The sequence below is a fragment of the Lygodium microphyllum genome, chromosome 17, assembly GCF_053477565.2.
Source record: "Lygodium microphyllum isolate KBCC chromosome 17, Lygodium_microphyllum_v1.1.10, whole genome shotgun sequence".
Taxonomy (NCBI): domain Eukaryota; kingdom Viridiplantae; phylum Streptophyta; class Polypodiopsida; order Schizaeales; family Lygodiaceae; genus Lygodium; species Lygodium microphyllum.
This window is the reverse complement of record NC_141151.1, coordinates 14,270,648-14,290,306: the sequence shown is the minus strand read 5'-3', so window position 1 is coordinate 14,290,306 and position 19,659 is coordinate 14,270,648. Positions and strand designations below refer to the sequence as shown.

The 19,659-nt window shown below is 37.8% G+C and overlaps 1 protein-coding gene across 2 annotated transcripts in view; it reads left to right on the top strand.

The window, feature by feature from the left end:
• Nucleotides 1-14,589, top strand: part of LOC148021588 (uncharacterized) — a 106,382-nt gene extending 91,793 nt beyond the window's left edge. Inside the window, exons 5-6 of one of the 2 annotated variants that reach the window (XM_087697028.1) lie at nt 9,656-9,790; nt 14,286-14,589. In XM_087697028.1, coding sequence (XP_087553154.1) covers nt 9,656-9,790; nt 14,286-14,339 — 189 coding nt within the window. In that variant the 3' untranslated portion in view covers nt 14,340-14,589. Of the gene's footprint in view, nt 1-9,023; nt 9,631-9,655; nt 9,791-14,285 lie in introns of those variants that run through there. The other variant, XM_087697029.1, reaches the window with a different exon arrangement.
• Nucleotides 14,590-19,659: the final 5,070 nt, after the last annotated feature.

Genomic DNA, 19,659 nt, shown 5'->3' with positions numbered 1-19,659 from the left:
CTCATTCGATGACTACTAGCAAGCGCTTAAAATTATCTTCGAGATATTATGGTCCTTACCAAATTATCAAGAAGGTAAGTAGCATATCCTATGAACGTTACCTTCCTCAAATTGAGTTTGCTTATAATAGAACTAAGCATTCGGCTCTCTTGGTTATAGTCGGTTTATGCTTATGTACAGTTATGAGCTAAAACCATTGATTACTGTCGTGCTCAAGGGGGTGAAAATGCTGTCCGTTTTGCACGATATACAGGATATATTTACGATTGCTAGGGAAAGTATTAAAATGGCCTAGGATCGTGTCATGTTTTATGCTAACCAACATTGTACTCCTTGAGAGCTCCAACAGATCATGTGGGTTTTTCTTAAAGTTTCAAAGGACTCTCATTCGACGACTACTAGCAAGCGTTGTAAATTATCTTCGAGATATTGTGGTCCTTACTAAATTATCAAGAAGGTAAGCAGTATACCCTATGAGTTGGATTTATTGTTAGATATCCAAGTTTACCTTGTGTTTCAGGTTAGTCATTTAAAAGAACAATTGGGACAAGGTGAATTGATTGTTTTGATTGAGAAAGTCTCGTGACTCAAGGATACTGCTTGCTATATTCCACTTGAATCTGAATTGGTTCTCGACCTTAGGACTAAATGATCCTATCAGGCCGTTTATGTGAGATAGAGACAGAGGATCAAAGATCAGCACAAAAATCAATAGACAGTATGAGAGTGAAGCACGACACCCAATGCAATAGATTGAAAGAGTGTAATCTGAAAGTACAAGGTGCAACCCTTAAACCTTAGGGTTGTAGGGGGTGTTCACACCCGAACAGGATAAGTGCTCGTAAGTGTGTGTCATAAGCACATACGAAATAATACCATAAGTCTGGGGGGAAAAAACCTCTCCTACCGAGAGTAAACAAGTGCATTGAATAGTACATCCCTATTGATAAATACCTTTTTAGAAACATGATCATAGAGTCTGTAGCCTTTGCTCTCACTGCTATATCCCAGAAAAATGCATTTGACAGCCTTGTTATCCAACTTTTTTCTGAGTACCTGTGGAATGTGTGTATATGCATGGCACCCAAATGTATAAAAGTGTCCAATAGAAGGTTTCCGGCTGTTCCAAGCCTCAAAAGGTGTAATTTTCTTCAATGCTTTGGTGGGGCATGTGTTCAAAACATGGCAAGCACACATGACGGCTTCCATCCAAAAACTGTGTGGCAAGCTCTTTGCTTTTAGTATACATCTGGCCATCTCCATGAGTGACCGATTCTTCCTCTCTACAACTCCATTCTGTTGTGGAGTATAAGCAGTAGTGTACTGATGGACAATGCCCTTCTGCTTGAAAAAGGAATTCAGCATAGAGGACTTGTATTTTCCCCCTCGGTTCGGACGGAGAGTCTTGATTTTACAACTAGACTGGTTTTCAACAAGTGCAATAAAAGCCAAGAATGCATCATATACTTCTGACTTTTTGACCAAAGAGTAGACCCAACAAAAGCGAGTAAAGTCATCAATAAAAGTCACAAAATAGTAACATCCTCCCAATGACTTTGTTTGCATAGGCCCACATACATCTGAATGCACTAACTGCAACCTAGTTGTTGCTCTAAAAGCAACATCACGGGGAAACGAAAACTGATGCATTTTCCGTAAAAATACATCCTTCGCACAAGTGCTCAGGAGGTCTGTCCAGTAGAGGTAATCCATCTAGCATCTGTGTACACTATAAGAGCATCAAGCTACCAAAGTTCACATGCCCCATCCTAGTATGCCATAACTGTGCCTGTATCATAACAGGAGTAAGAGTGGATGCGAAGTATGCTGAATGATCATTGAAAGAGCATCCAACTCGTATAACCCATGATGTAAAGTGCTTGTCAAGACCAAAGTCATTTGTTCTTTGTCACTCACCATGCATGTGTCATCATCAAATGTGACTTGCAATCCACAATGTGCCAAAGAAGAAATAGAGATTAGATTCTTCTTTATGCTTGGCACAAATAAAGCATCTTGTAGGCCGAGAATAGAGCCATCAATGGCTGTGAGCACAATCTTCCCAATATCTCTAACAGGGTATGATGCATTGTTGGCACACTGTACAGATTTGCCAACTGGAGCTGCACCAACAAAAACAAATAAATCTTTGCGAGATGTAGTATGCCTAGAAGCACCACTGTCAAAAAACCAAGTGTCTGCATCCTCAGTAAAGCTAAATGCTCGATCAGCCTAAGAAGTGTCATTATTGCACGTGTAAAAGAAATAGTCACTGTTTGCAATAAAGGACGCGGACTCAGTAGGAGTGGAAGGAGCATCAGAAATAGACATTCGTGACTCCTTCTCCTCCTTGGCAATGTGCTTTCTACTCTCAGTGATGTATTGGCCTGGCTTCTTGCAAAAATGACATTTGCACTTTTTGGCTTGCGTGCTCCCTTGTTTTGCCCTTATGTCTTGCCACAAAAGCCTGCTCAGAGGCTATGACATCCACACCACTATTCTTGTTTGTTCCTCCTCTAGCAGCAAACGGACTAACTGAAGAAAGTTGATTGGATGTGCGGAAATCCTCATGGTGAGGTTTAAGGCCATATGAAAAGCCAAGTATGAAGGAGGTAATGAGTTCAAAGTGGTAGATATCATCTGTGCATCTGAATAGTACTCATCAACATTCATGAGTTGCTCATGCAAGTCTTGAACTTTGTTCAAGTGATCCTGAATAGAATCACCTTCATCCATTTTTAATGTCTCTAGCTCTTTCTTTAAGAAAGAGACGCGAGTCTCATTCTTGTCTACAAACATTTGCTCCAAAGTTAGCCAAGCTTCTTGTGAAGAAGCTGCTGAACAAATGTGGGGGATGATTGACCGCTGAATTGCCAATGCAATGAGCGACAAAGCCTGTGCATCCCGTGTATCCCATGCTTTTTGAGCTGCTGATCTTTGGGGAAGTGACTGAAGTGGAGCACGCTAAGGTGCACATTGTGCACGTCCTCCTGGAGGAGTAACTGGAGCCACAACTCCAGGTCCAGATTCTTCTCCGCTAACATAATTCCAAAGATTTTTCACCACAAGCACATTCTTCATCATGAAGGACCAAAGTGAATAGTTGTTTCCATCCAATCTGTCCTCCTTGGATACATAGGTGAAGACATCTCCTCCCTGATTTGCCATGATAATCCATTACCAAAAGAAGCAAAAGAGCAATGTCCAAGCGGGACCAAATTGAAAATCTGAAAATTTTCAAAAATTGTGGGAAATTCTTTTCTACAATTAGTATACAGGGGTGCACTCTGTCAAAAGTGTCTTTAATGCACGTAGTCCAAGGTGCAATCAGTGTTCAGCAACACTGTATTAGCAAAATCCCCAAAATTTCTTGCCCCAGATTTGTTCAAAACAGTCTATCAGTGACTGTAATTGCAGTATTTCTACCAATGTCCTTAAAAAACATAAAAGCCCCAAAATTTCTAATGAATGTGCCTAGAAATTTGCATCAACCGTGCCGCAGACACGTATCCAAAATTTTGTGCTTGCCCAGGCAGAAGACCCTTTTTCCAGAGGTAAATCTGGAATTAAAAAAATTTGAAGAAAAAAATTACATTTGCCACAAGATATAGGGCAGTTGTAGTCGTGTGTAGGTGTGGCGTGGGAAAGTAACAGGCGTAGGCACAGGTTCAGGTGCAGGTGGCGTTTCCAGATGAGCTGGCGGGTACAGGCGGTGTTGTAGGTGGACGTGGCATAGGGGCGGACAGGAGGCGTCAAGTGCCTGAGGTCTAGGCGGTAGGAGCTGGAGGAGCTGACGAGGCGAGAACAGGGGCGTTGTAGGGCAGAACGTTGGCGACTGTTGGCGTGGCGGACAGGAGGCGTCAAGTGCCTGAGGTCCAGGCGGTAGGAGCTGACGAGGCGAGAACAAGGGCATTGTAGGGCAGAACGCTGGCGACTACTGGCGTGGTGAGCTGGTGTTGCAGGACGCAGCGCTGTAGAAGAGGCTTAGGGGCATAGCACATATGTGCTGAAGGCAGAGATGGCCTGGGGCGAGCAGGACGACCTGCACGTGCTGGTGGTTGCTGTGGTAACCTGGAAGTCTGTTGCGTCAGGAGGCAGAGCTGGACTGAGCAAGAAGCTCCCTGGAGGGTGAGCGGAGTTGAGGAGAACCTGAGTAGAGCCAATGCTCTGATACCAAATGTGAGAGAGAGAGATCGAAGCTCAGCACAGAAATCGGTAGATAGTATGAGAGTGAAGCATGACACCCAATGCAATAGACTAAAAGAGTGTAATCTGGAAGTACAAGGTACAACCCTTAAACCTTAGGGTTGTAGGGGGGTGTTTACACTTGAATACGATAAGTGCTCGTAAGTGTGTGTCATAAGCACATACAAAATAATACCATAAGTCTGGGGGAAAAAACCTCTCCTACCAAGAGTAAAAAAGTGCCCTAGTGTCCTATTGATCGCCGACACTCTTATGTGAGCATAGGCGTAAGTGAGACGTAAGTGAGAAAACCCTATAGTTTATTTGGAGTATTTGGTTAAGTGGAAAAACCGTTTAGACATGGAGGCTGCCTGGGAGTCGGTACATTCATTGAGGAGTCGTTTTTCCACTTTGTCCTTGAGGATATTGCTGAGGACGACAATCATTCATAAGTCAGGAAGTGTTATAACCTTGGATATCTGGATGGGTGCTAGTAGCATTGGTCATAGTGGTTATGGAGTGACTTAGTACAGATGCATTAAGTAGACTTTGGGTTTAGGGCAGCCAAGTTCTATTTATAGGGCTGATGGACCTAGTGTGCACATTGTTGTGTGATTGCCACTCTTGGACTCTCATCCCGTTGAATGACAAATCTATATACTGGGATTGTGTGGATTGGTGGTATGGGGCACCAACCCTTGGGATGTGGTTGTGACTCGGAGTGCTATTATTTCCTAGGTTGGAGGATGAGCCCATTTGGCTCTATGGTTGGGAGGTGAGTCCGATATTTGGTCCCTTATATTTGTGAATATGGCTTGTGTCGTATCTCGTGTGTAGGTTGGATCCTAGGGGACGTTTCATATCAATACCCCTCCTTCGTCTGCGACTCCTCCTCCTCCTCCCCCTTCAGTTCATTCCCCTTTTGCCCTTGAGAGCTCCTTCATCCAATATTTTTACTTCTTTCCCATCTCCTTTAGTGTCTTGAAGGGATAACCATTTGAGGGGGAGCTTTCTTCTTCTGATGAGGGGGTTGTACATTATCTAGTGAGGTGGAGTCCCTATCCTAGATTGATGTGTTACAAGTACCAAAGGCCTCTTAGTCTTCATCGTAGAGCAAGATGTGTAGCTAGGTGGTGATGCTTTTTGCAGTTACTTTCCTTATTTACTTATATAAATATTTTATTTTTCTTTTCTTTAGTTGCTGTTGCTTTTTACCCCCAGAGTTCTCTTGGATTAAGTCGGGATCTTTGCATGGCCAGAAGAGGTAGCCATTGGGACAAATTGGACCAATGGTTTGTCTGAGCCTTGGGACCGGATTGAATGGGCACTGAAGAATAGAATGCCAGTGGTTTGGGATTGTGTGCTTAGCCACTGGAGATGGTGTAGGACAATGAGCCTGGCCAAGACAGAAGATGCATATGTGAGAATGTTCACGGAATAAAAGTCATTGTAACTGAGCCAAGTTACACTTTTTGATGTGGTCACAATGATAAAAGTTGCTCAGAACAACTTGAGGAATGCAGGGATCACCATCCCTAAAATTTAGGGAGTTACTATTTTTGGACCCCAGAATTTGTTTGCGTGATTATCTTCGTTTTTGCATGAGGATTAATTCTCTGGTCTATGCCGAGGTCAAATTTTGCACCGATCATGGAGAATTTTAGACTGGATGGTTTAAACGGGAAAATTGTTACGTGTATGCCATGTGTCACAGTTTGGGCACAAATTCCCAAAAGGGAGAGATAGCATTAAAAAAAACGTAATAGGCAGGAGGGGTAGATTTGAGGGTGAAGTTTTCAGTGGCCGAGGGCAGATTGCTGCAAGTACTTCAGTTAGGGAGAGTACTTCTTTGTCTCTGACTCGTGTACGAAGGCAGAGCTTGCTGCCTCTGGTCAACTGTCTCTCTATTCTTAGAGGAAATGTTTTGCATGATGGGCTGATTTCATCAAATGTACAATTCTGTGTTTTTTTTGCACCTCTGTTGAGGCAAGAGCCTCATTGTTTAGGTTCAGGAGCAGTTGATTGCTCCTCCAATGCAGGGACTAAAAAAAGTGTTGATTATGCCACACATGAATAGGGTTTTCAGCTCTGATTTAGCGCTGTTTGTGGAACTGTTTTATTGTTGGAATGATGCCAAGGTCAAAGGGTTTGTAGTCCAACTAGTATGGAACAGATCTGGAATGGAATAAGGCTGAGAACCTGTCAAGAAACAGGTAAAAACAGTAAATACAGAATTCTGTAGGTTGTAAATTTGCACTTGAATTATTGTGTTATGCTCACTGAAAGTGTTTTCCTACTTGGGATGTTATTCTGGATATGCTAGACAGTAAAAACAATAAATACAGAGTTCTGCAGATTGCAATTCTGCACCTGAATTATTGAGTTATGCTCATAGAAAATGTTTTCCTACTTGGGATGTTGTTCTGGATATTCTGTATTGTCCTTATGCTTCTGAGATTTGCTCAAAAAAGATGAAAGCCAACTGTTCATAGGTTTTGTACTTTGGAACATTTCTTTTTTGTAACTTTCCATCTTTTAATTGATAAAGAAATACCAAAAGGGGCGCCGGACTTGGGGGCCAATTTGGTGTTGAGTGAGGGAGTGAGGTCTCTGTTTGTGTGTGTTGTGAAAAGACCAGGTATTAATTGAAGGGACTACTGCTTTATGTGAGTCATAGATTGGTTTTAGGATGAGCCTATTGTTATTCCATGGTGGTATAGACAGCTTATATAGGATGTGAGTGTTTCTCACTTTTCCCTACATTGATAGGCCCACATAGATCAACGAAGATATAGGCTTAAGAGGGTAGTTCACTTCGTCTAAACTATGCCCTTATGTCTTAGATTCTAGAGGATCATGAGCTTGCTACTATTGACGAGGCTCTTGTATAGGATGTATGGCATTGTGCTATGCTACAACTCAATACCATTGAGTGTAATGAGACTTGGGAGTTTGTTCTGCATCTAGGGAAGCAGAAGGTGATGGGGGTGAAGTGGGGCTGTAAGGTGAAATACTTGGCTAATGGCACCTTGGACAAGCACAAAGCTAGGCTTGTTGCGAAGGGTTTTGCATAGAGGGAATATTTGGACCGTTCGGAGATGTTTGCACTTGCAACCCATATGTCTACTATTTGGGTTGTTTTGGCTCTTGCAGCACATCATCGATGGCCGGTTTACTAGATGGACGTTAAGTCTGTCTTTTTGAACGACATCCTAGAGGAGGACATTTATGTTGATCAATCTCCTAGTTTTCATGTGTAGGGGGAGAAGGATTAATTTTTTACAAGTTGTGGAAGGCTCTCTATGGCCTGGAGCAAGCTCCTAGGGCTTGGTATCAATGGATCGATTGGTTCATTCTATAGAGTGGCTTCCATCTTTTTGATCATGATCCCAACCTTTATTACAAGGTTGAGGGCAATAGTTGTGCTATAGTCATCTTACATGCGAATGGCTTGATTATTACAAGGAGTGACTCACAGCAAGTGGATTGGACGAGAGAGTGTTTGTGAAAGGAGTCTGCCATGATGGACCTTGGGATTCTACACTTCTTCTTTGGTCTTTGGATTTATCAAGCTGACATAGGGCATCTTTATTTCCCAACATAGGCACCTTTGAGCTTCTTTTGGAGTTTGGTATGGTTGAGGGTAAGCGCATTTCATGCCCCATGGACCCTGAGTCCAAGATGGTGACTATTGGAGATCCCCTTCCAAATGCTACTTAGTATAGTTGTCTTGTTGGATCTTTGATCTGGCTTATGCATACTAGGTCGGACATTTCTTTTGTGGTGGCGTTATTGCCTTATTTTATGAAGATTCCTACTCAGACTCATTGGAGAGCCGCCTTGCAAGTGTTGCGCTATGTATAGGGGATTCAATCCTATGGGATCATGTATGGAGAGGGGGTCATTCTCATTGGATAGAGTGACTTGGATTGGGCAAGTGACTTCGAGTCTGGACGCTTCACTACAGGTTTTGCTTTCTTCCTTGGATCAGAAGCTATCTCATGGAGCAGTAAGAAGCAACCTATTGTGCCATTATCTTCTATGGAGGGAGAGCACTTTGTTCTACCGCTCCGGAGGCAAAGAGAGACTACTTTCTCATTGTTGGTTAGCACGTGAGAACCTTGCCACAGATGGGAGCTGATTGCCGGCATTATTTCTTGATCTAGTTCAACCATGAAGTGCAGTCACGCCATTGATCTGCAGGGCATTTCTACTATAAACACTCGCTGGGATTTGGACAAAGATTATCCAGACACTCCATTGACAATGAGAGACACTGCAGGGTGACTCTAAGCATATGAGGATGAGGAGAGATGCTCCTCTTCGTACTTGGGACTCTGGTACCTTCTGCTTTGAATCGCATACTGTCTGGCATTACAGCCTGCTACATCAGCTGATTTCTTACCCCTTGTATTTCTGACGTTCTTTGGAGTCCTTTCTAGGGCTGATTTTGTACTTTATATTTTACCATGGGGTGCTCCCTGAGCTGATTAGTAGAGGTTTCTTTTCTTTGAGCTAAAAATAAAGTTATGAACAGGCAAGGACAAGGATTGCTAGGTATTAGTCAACTTTAAAGCATTTCTTTTGCTTATAAGAATTGTGTTTCTTGTGACGTCATATCGCATTTCTTTTGCTGGTTATAAGAACCGTGTTTCTTGTGATGTCATATCATAGGAGTAATGTTCAAGTGCATGCTTTCAGCAATGGTGATTAGGCTAGTTGTCATTACACATGTATCTCCACTAGAGGTTATTGTTTTCTCGTGGGCATTGCATGCATTTCTTGCTTAACCAAGAAGCAATTAATAGTGATGACTTCAGTTTTCAACCTGAGTACAGGGAAAATTTCCATACAACAATAGATGGATTAGGACAAACCTATTTCTAGAGCTTCAGGGAAGAAGCGAATGAAATGGATAGGCCAAGTATAAAACATTACTGCTGAACACCAAAGGCAAACTTCAAAGCTGCCATCTGCAAACTTCAGAATAGCACTTCAAGTGAACTTGGGGGTACAAGGATTGAAACCAACTTGTATTTGCAAGGCTAAGTTTACTCATCACCGTGGTTAGAAGGGAGGAAATCTGGGAGTAACACATTTTGTTCACAAAGGAACCAAGCAGAAATTTTGTTTCTATGTTGTATTATAAGAATGGCGTGCCTCTAAATAATCATTACTGTATGAGAGATGTTTATATAACCGCTGTGGCATAGCTTGTTTTTCCATTTTTTATGGAGAGTTCCTTTAAAAAATTTCAAAGCCAGTGCGAATTTAAGAAAGCTTTCATTCATGGTAGGTTTGCTTAAGTAGCGAATTTTAAGAAAGCTTTCATTCATGTGTCTAATATAATCAATTTAATAAAGAATCACAGTTGCAGATAATACCTGGTGTTTTCTTACCATACAATCTGCTCATATTTAAGTTGTCATGTAGCTTCTTGATGAAAAATCTTATATATGGTTTGTTTTAGACCAAACTGAAGGAGCTTCTAGATATTGGCACTCAAGAAGCAGATGGACCCACTCCACCACATGCATTGGAATATATGCGCTTGAAAGAGAGAGCTCAATCTCTTCGAAAAGAATTGCAAGTTTGGAAAAAGAAAGTAGGTTCTTATTTGGCTTTTTAAATATGGAAAAGGACTGTTACTCCAGGAGGATTTAAACATTCCATCTTGCATCTTGTGGCAGATATTGTCATCCTTTGTTTTGTTTTTGTTTTTGAAGGAGGGGGGGTTTTGGGGGGGGGGGGGGGTTGTTTGATGATTGGGCATGGCATATTAGATTTTTGGATGCTACCCATTAAAGTGATGGGGTGGTTGTATGTAACCTGAGATTGGGTGCTTGGTAGAGCAGTGGCTGGTGTAGAGTGCTATGCTAGAATTTGGACTACTTGGCATACTAATCTAGATTTTGACTGATTTAATGCGCCTTTACTTGGTACCAACACATTGTGCATTGTATTATACTCTATGCCTCAATCTTGGGTGGCATTTATTTCTTAGTGTCTTTCTACTGTGAAAAAAGTGAACTTGGCAGCTCACTTAATGTCTTTATTGAATTAAATCAGATGTACAACATGTCATCTGGCTAGAATGCAAAAGCCATATACATAGCTCAAAAGAGAAAGCCCAAAATAACTAATGGAACTAGCTGAAGCCCAATCTCTAGCAATGGAGCAGCCACATCATGGATATCAATCCCTGATTATATCATACAAGCCACCTATTGCAGTAATATGGCCCTAATGTGACCAAAATAACCATGTTTTTTAGAGGCCGAGTCAGAGAGAAATTTTTGTCCTAATTGTAGAGATAGTCTCTATAGTTTATGTCCAATTAATCTATAGCATGAGTGCATCTAGTGGTCCAAATATACCAAGAAATGATGCTAGCTATCAACTCTTATCTGTGATAGTGCCCACAAGTCCAACATGATTGTAAAACATGTGATGTGGTAATCCCGCTTCAAAGCTGACTAGAGATGAGCTAGGATTGGCTTCTATGCAGATCCTCATATCCACATTTTGGGTCTTTGTTTAGGACTTAAGCAATCATTGTGCCACAATCACAAACTCTATTGTGCCATGAACAACCATCTTGAGGGCTCTCTTGCAAAACCCTCTTGAGCCCTATGGCAATCTCATGTAGAGTGCCTCCTCTAAGTCTCCTCTAGCTTGCAACATCTAACACAAGCGATTGGATGCTAGGCCCATTTATGCTAGTAACCATGTAAAGAGTGAAATCTTTCTCGGTCTAAATCTATTTTCTAAAATGCTTATTTGCTAGGAAATCAAAATGTTTTGCCAACTAAAACTAATATGTTAACTTATATACAAATATGCATGTACCTTTCAGCTTTTACATTTCTATGAAATAAAGCTAATAATGTGGTAAAACGAATCCTCTTAACCTCCATGCTTAAAGAAATTGCAAAAAGAGACAAATTACATATTTGGTAAATAATAATCTTTTTAAACAAGTAATAATTATATAGAGCTGAAGTAAAAGGTTTCAAATCTTTGCTTGGTGGTATCAGAAACCAATGTCTTATCACTTGGCGATACTGCACAGAAAGGCAATAAAAAAGAAAAAAGAGAAGGTTAAATATAAAATAATAAAGCTTTTATCACTAAACATGATCTTATTAGAATTCATATTATGAATTACATGGTGGTGGGACTAATTTGAGTTGTTATGCAAAATACACATCATACACACAAGAGAAAGCTCACTCAAGAACACAAAAAGAGATGGAAGTCGAAACATTTTTTTACTGATTTTTTTTTTTCACAGAATACAATATATACAAAGTATAGACAAGTTACAAAACAAAGAAAAGAGGTTTATTAAGTCAAATAATGCATAATTGACTATACTATTTGACTAGCGTTATAACAATGCCAGTTGTAGATAGGTAATTTAACATACAAGAAGATATTTTTGATTGCTGTCAAAGGAATCATACATCTAGTAGTTGTCATCCTAGCAATTGGACCAAATCTCTTCATAATATATGTCATATATTTGAGCATAGCCTTTTACAACCAATCTAGTATTATACTTGCTAATAGAATCATTTGAATTATACATAATTTTGTAAATCCACTTACAACCAATAGCTTTCTTGCCCTTAGAGAATGATATTAGATCCTAAGTCTTATTGGCTTCTAATGTAGCCGTATTCTCATTCATTGTTGTATCTCACTGAGCGTGACCAATATCATCCTCAAAATAAGTGAACTCAACATCCTCAACCATTTTTACCATATAAGCATAATGGTGAGCTTGTATAATCTTCAAAGTTAAATCTTTTAACAAGATATTTGACCCTACTAGACTTATGTAACACTGGATTACTTAGTGGATTCTTTACATTACCATGTGCTCTTTGTACACTCGGTGTCTTGATTGAAGGAATAACATGCTCATTATTGAAACTTTATGAATCATTGGAATTTTCATCGAATTTCATTACTATTTGATACTTTTTTAAAAGAAAAAAAAAACGTGTAACACTTTTAGATGCACTTAAAGATGTGGGGCTACTCCTTAGTCTCCCTAACCAAGGGCTAACTATAGATGTAGTAGTAGATAATGTTTCTGGTTCACTAAGACGTAATCATATTTTTTTAAATATATGTAACTATCATGATCATTATTATCCAATGTATCAAGGACTAGATACTTAGCAACTATCATGATGTACATAATTATCATGATCATTCTTATCCAATGCATCAAATACTAGATGCTTAGTAATTGCTCATCTTAGAAAAAATAATATTTTTGCTCACACTTATCTATGATAGAGTTATAATGATGTAATTATATTTACTCTAAAGAGTATCCAATGAAAATACATTTTTTAGTCTTTGGATTAAGTTTTTTTTGTAGCTCATCTCGCACATGAATATATACAATAGAACAAAATACTTTCAAGTGATATATCTGGCTTTTTGTTAGTAAAACATTTTTCAGAGGTCATTCCATGAATTGCAACTATAAGAGTTTTATTCATAATATAGATAACGATATAAATAACTTAAGGTAACAAATATTTTTGTAATAAATTTTTAGCCATTAAGGCTCATGTAACTTTTGTAATACTATTTTTTCTTTTTGCAATTTTATTTTGCTATGGGGTATACTTGCAAGTACATTGTCTTTTTATTCCATGATATCTCAAAAAGTCACCAAGTTCATTAGAGAGGTACTCTTTTTCCATGTGATCTCAGAGACTTAACTTTCAAGCTTATTTTTGTTTTAATAGAAATCTTAAAAGTTTTGAAGTGCTTAAATACATCATCTTTTTTTTTCATGAAGTACATCTACAATTTTCTTGAATAATCATTACTAAACGTTATAAAATATCTCTTGCCACGAAGAGATATGTCTTGTGTAGGCTTCAAAACATCTGTATGTATAACATCAATTATATTCATGGTCACATCTTTATCATGTATAACATCAATTATATTCATGGTCACATCTTTATCATGTGAAAAAGACTATCTTATCTGCTTATCAAATTGATATGCTTTATATACATACTTGTATTAAATTTAATCTTTGTATATTTACATATTCAATATATTTATCATATTTCAATGTCGGCAATCAGTTCTTTATCTTTGATATGCATAACACCATTTATAGTAAGAATTTTAGTATCTAAAGTAAAAACATGCAATCAACTTTGCTTTCTTTTGCAACCAACTTGCACTTATCATTAAAATATTTCACAAAACAATCTTTTATATTGAATCGAACTTATAATCCTTGCTTTATTATTTAGCCAATAAATACCAAATTCTTTGGACAGTACATATAATACATTTGACAGACTCTTTGTTTAATCATCATGCAAGGATAATTGAAATTCTTTAATGTGTGACATTAGGTTGTATGAATTATCATTCTGTTTTGCCATAATAATGATAAACAATACTAGAATGATTGAAACTTTTATTTTGCCATCCAAGTCTCTCTCTAGAGCTCCCTAGTCTTTAAAGTTTTCACAGCTTATTGAAACTTGCATATTATTGAATTGTCGATTTAACATGTTTTGATGGTTATTACCAATACGTTTCATACTACTATCTCTTGAAGGGAATTTACTATGTCTTCTTATTAAACTTGAGTAAAATTTTTGGACACGTTCACCACTTTTTTTAGATAATTCATGTATGTTGGATCTCTTTAGTGATTATGAGACAGACTAACTCATCGAAATTTGGAATTGACTTTCGTACGTACATAGAAGTAATAAATGATTTTTAACCCTTTTCATTATTAAGACCATCTAAAGTAGATGATACCTAATCATCATCATGAAGCATTGTATCAATGGCTGCGAAAGTATTTGTAATGCTTTTTACCTTCAAAATATACTCATTTACTTTTTTTTTTTCTTCAAAGTATTCAGCTCTTGCTTGAGCTAAATCTTTAGTGTCTTTATATTCACAGAAAAATATTTTCATATGTGGTTCATGTTACATGTAAAATTTTTGTGTTTTTAATATGTCTCAATATAGTATTATTAATGATTGTAAATAGTCAATGCATAATATTTTTGTCTTTTATATTTTATGCTTTTCAGGTCTTTAATTTATCTGCAGCTGGAGGGTCGCTAAACTCAGACCGGTTTTCTTGATCTGAAATAAACTTGAAGAGGCATTTTTCAATAATGAAGTTTATCACACGAAACTTTTATGATGGGTAGTTATTCTTGTCGAGCTTCTCAAGGATAGGGTTTTCGATGTTCTTTGCTATTATGACAAAATTAATACATAATAAGAAGCAACTCATTTGTAATCTTCCACCACAACTGGACATCAATATCCTAAGCAGTCTTTTCACAGACTTTTTAATGGTATATATAATATGCAACTTATTAGTATATAAAACTTTTATTTGCTTCTTGACAAACATCTTAGAACTTATAAATTTGAAATACATAACTTGTACATCTGCTTTTGGTTAATACATTTGAAATTACAGTATATTCTTAAACTAAAGTCTGTAATCTTGTGGGTCTAAAACAATACTTGAAATGACCTCAGATTGCCAAAAAGCAGTGGGAATGTTCTACAGGGATAATTTACAAAATATATAGTGCTTTGCTGACACTAAATCTCACAGTAATTTGAGATTTTTGCTTTGCATTGCTTTTCGTGTCTTCATAGACTCTATCCAAGAGAAAGAATGGAAGATTGGGAGAGCTTTTTACCTGTTGCTTACGAGCTCAAATACTTACTTCTCGTTCACTTTAGCTTTCAAAACGAGTCTCTCTCAATGGTATCTCTTTGATACCATATCACGCATTGTATGGTAGGAGAACTAGCTTGATCTGTTATGCCAAACACATATCATGTATACAAGAGAAAGCTCACTCAAGAACATAAGAAGAGAGATAGAGGCCAAAATGTTAATGTACTAGTTTTTTTTTTCACATAGGATACAATGTATACAAAGTGTAGATAAGATATAAACTATGTTAACCGATTGGCTCTATAATTATGTTAGCTATAGGTAGATGCAACAAAGTAAATATAATTAGTGATAAGTGAGTGGCCATATGAGGATCGTAATGATTACTAACATACTGAGAGTAGACGGGTGAACTCATTTAATGAGGTGCTCTATCATTAACGTTCGCACGTGTTGATCTTGATATCTCAACAGTTCAAATCTGCAATATTGCCATAATGGGTAGTATATTTTAAACATTCAAAATTTTGCCCATGGTATACTGTAAATTCGATCAATTTATCATAAGCAATGGATATAAATTGAAAGTCTTGTTTACCAAGGATTAGTACTCTCAATTAAAAATGTTTGTTCGTACTTGTGAGAAATAGTCCAAAATATTGAAATTTGTAGAGAGATTCATAGAAAATTCAAAGAAGAACAAGGGCAAGAAGAAGAGATCATTGTTTAGAGCTTCAAGATAGCTTGAGTTTTCGAAACATGAGTTAGTTTAGCCTCAAGAATAATTACAACAATGAGCAGAGGCAAATGTTAACTATGGAGCAAGCATAGGAGATGCATGGCAATCTTGAAAATATCAAATTGATGAGTTTTGAATAGCAAAGCATGTGTCCCAATGTTGAGCATCTGGGATACTTTGGATCACTATTTAATATACTTGCCATTGTAAGTTGGCATGGAGATGTGTGTGGTTTACACCGAAGCTATGCAACTATACATTTGCAAGGCTATTGATATGTATGATTTACACATAGTTTGTATGAGACACATGGGTAGTATGTAATATACATTTGTAAGTAAAGTAAGAGAACATTTGCATGAATTACATGTGGTTTGCGAGTTAATGTATGCTTTGTATGAGTATAATGTGAAATATCTAAGAAGACATCGTTTATGCTCAATTTATGCATTACTTTGTCTTAGTGATCAAAATACTGTTGGCATGTAAATGCATCCATAATAGTTTTGAGAGTAGTTATGGTTCATGTATGTAGGTTGTAACTTGCTTTAGTGACTCAAATTTCAAACATGTAGAGTGCATGGCTAAGGCGATGGATGCATATGTTATATGACTATGATATCAACATGTATTTGTAGTAGTAAATAATGCCTTTGTCACTACTAGTAAATTGATTTTTTATTAAATGCTCTTTGGACACTTAAGTTGTAAATAAGTGAGATTAAGTTGAATGTGTGTCACAGTGATAAAACAATCCTAGTTTTGGTAGCGGCGAGAACATTGGTAGAAGTTCTTAGGGAGAGGTGCCAATGGGTTATCTAGGTTAGATTTTAGTCAATGACATTAAATTTTCGCTTGAAAATGACATTTGGTGTCATGGAGGTTAGAGATTTAAATTATTTAATATTCTTAACCAAGGTTTGTGGAAAGTTTCAACACTTTTAAGTTCAAAGAGGTTAGGAATCAGTAGCACTAAATGTTATTAAAAACGAGGACAAGGTGGAAGGGCTATGTGGCTCATTTTTGTATGTGAAGACTCTAGTAAAAATGAAAATTTACCGAATGTCAACTCTAGGATAGTTTTGGCCTGCATGCAAGTGTGTTCTCTAGGTTGGACTTTTTCTCCCCCATTCTGGACTGTTTGGGAAATATTTGAGGGTGGAGATTGGAGTGGTGGATTGAAAGATAGTAGTCGAGCCATTAAGGATAGTAAAGAGATGTAATCTGCAACATTGCATTGGAACAATAGAGCAAGTATTGTGCAAGCGTATTTATCACAAGAAAGTTTGAGAGTTTTCTTTAATTTGCTGCTCATATCCTCCCTTAGTAGATTTGAGATTTCTTAACCAAATTTGCTAGTACAGCTGTGAATTTTTGCAAAAATTAGGGTTTCTCAATTGTTTAGAGAAGTATGTCATTAAATCTTAGCCATACAACGATGGGATTTTTTTTGAAAATCTAAGAAATTACAACAAATTAGAGAAGGGTTGCTCATCTACAATTATGATGACTCACATGCAAGTGTATGACCTATTTATGCACGCATGTACCAAAATCAAGGGGTGAATTTGGGGATTTTGATATTGGTTATAGTTAAGAGCTAGAAACGCAAAATTCTCTCTCCCTTTCTTTGATAAACCCTTAGCCATTCTTAGCCATTGCCAGCAAAGTGAGGGTGGATAGCAATGTGTGCCGATTAAGTGGATCGATTTAAGAAATTACACGTGATTTGAAGGGGATTGCACATCCACATTTGTATTGATCCACGTGCAAGTGTTTTCAATTTAATTTGTGTCCGAATCAAGGCGGCACATTAGATCTTGATGTTGTTAGTCATTGGTAATAGCCCAAAGTATTGGAATTTCTAGAGGGACCACTCTACATCTTAGTTTACTATAAATTAATAGTAATACAAGTTAAAGAAATATCACAAGGGGCCCCAGTCTTGGGGCTAGTTGAATATCGGCTATCCAAGGTTAACGTGGCAATGCATTTATCTTAGATTAGTGAATTTTATGCTTGCTATAATTTAACTCAAATCATGTCATTTACCACCTAGTCCAAGAAGAAAGGCTAGTTTGAGGCAGTGATTCCTTTTCTCAAACTTTTGTCAAATACCTACAGCTTAACAAAACTATTGTGTATTTTACTTGATTGACAACCATTCACTTTGCTCAAGTACATGAAGCTTCCATCATCACTCTTTGTCATATCCACAACAGTCCATAGCTAATGAAATGCCATTGCATGGAATGTTGAAGCTAAAAAGATAGATCAATTTAGCATTTTTCTTTTAGTTTTGGGAGCAATTTCAAGACCCTTAATGTGAAGGCCTTGTTGGAAATCCCATTATGGAGATCAATAAGATATTAGCACTCCCATCATGGAGATCAATAAGGTACTAGCACTCAAGGTGGATTAAATATATGTATGCTCATTGTGCTAGCATGTGGTTACCAAGAATTGAGAGAGAGAAAGCAAGGCATGGTGAGAAAGAGAGAGTAGCATAATGATAGAGATAAAAAAACATGTTCAATTTATTCGTAAGATACATCTTATATGGGCTCAATATATCAAGTGAGAACAAGTTTTACTTACATCACACGTGAGGTAGATGTCACTTCTCACCAAATCCTCTACCTTAAATTCCACCTAATAAGGCTTCATTTTCTACCACTCTAGAGCTAGTTCTCATGCTCTTTTCCATGCCTAACATTTAGCTCGTTTTTATGTTTTTGCACCATAATAATATGTGTGAATGACCACTATACTTTTAACACCCTCCCATGGTTCAAACATGGCCTCGTTTTGGTTCATGTGGGAGGTTGAGTTTGTATCAATCATCATATGGAAGGACTTGCGTTTTACATCTTGGCTCTCAAGCTACTATTCCCAAGAAAGCACTGATTTTGACATCTTGGCTATTAAGCTACTATTCCAAGAAAGCATTGGGTCTAACATCTTGGCTACTAAGCTACTAACCACTTTTCAAAGAATACTTGTCCAACAAGCTACTAGAATAGAAAGGTACTAAAATATATTAAGTTTCATATATGTCAGTTAGGTCCTTTTGTACTTGTTGATGATGTTTGCTAGATTGAATTTCTCCAAGATCTTGATGTTGTTGATGTAGATTCTCTATAGGTTGTCCTCATGGTGATAGCCCTTTCAAATGAGAGAGCAAGCATAGATAATTATGCTTGATGGCAAGCACATAACTGGACTTCCAAAGATAATGTTTCTACTAAAGATAAAACTCAAATAAAATAGCATAGAATGAGCTATTGGGCAGATCCACTTCTGTGTTGTTATCGTGCTCATGGTTGAGACATTTGAATGAAAGTCTACCATGTCAATGAAGCTTGAAAGAAGCCCTCCCACGCCCAAAACTTGGGCCTTGCTCAGAAACTTCCCATTACCTCAAATAAAATCCCTCCAAGAGCTTTGAGTATGTAAAAATCCTTTCTTGCTAATTGACAAGTTATTTAAGCTATAACAATTACTTAGAAACTTGAAGCTTCTTGGCTGTAGTTTCCATAATATAGTTGATTGCTAAATCCTCAGTTGCTGGGCATATAGTGCACCAAATGACCCCAAATTGAATAGCTAGGGTCACTTGGAGTATGAGGGCTATTTATCCTACAGACATTTGATGAAAGGAAAATTCCAAAGCTGTATGACTAGGATTTTGCAAACCTTTCTCAAACAAGGGGGACTAAGGGTCCTTATACTTTGCTAGGTTCTTCCTCAACCCCACTAGCTCTTGTTTGGCCGGGGAAGTGAGCTAGATTTCTTTGCCAAATTGGATCCACACAAGTCCTTTAAGATGAATTATTACCTTAATTTATGAAAAATTATAGCAATATTCTCACACCTTTTTTTTTTCCCTTAGGTAAGGCACACACAATTGAACATGAACAAGCAAGGGCCTCCAAATTGTCCAAGAAGCGGGGGCAAGAGCCACGTAGGCATTTTCCCTATGGATAAATAGAAAAGCTCCCAAGCTAATGAACGGTGAAGCTTG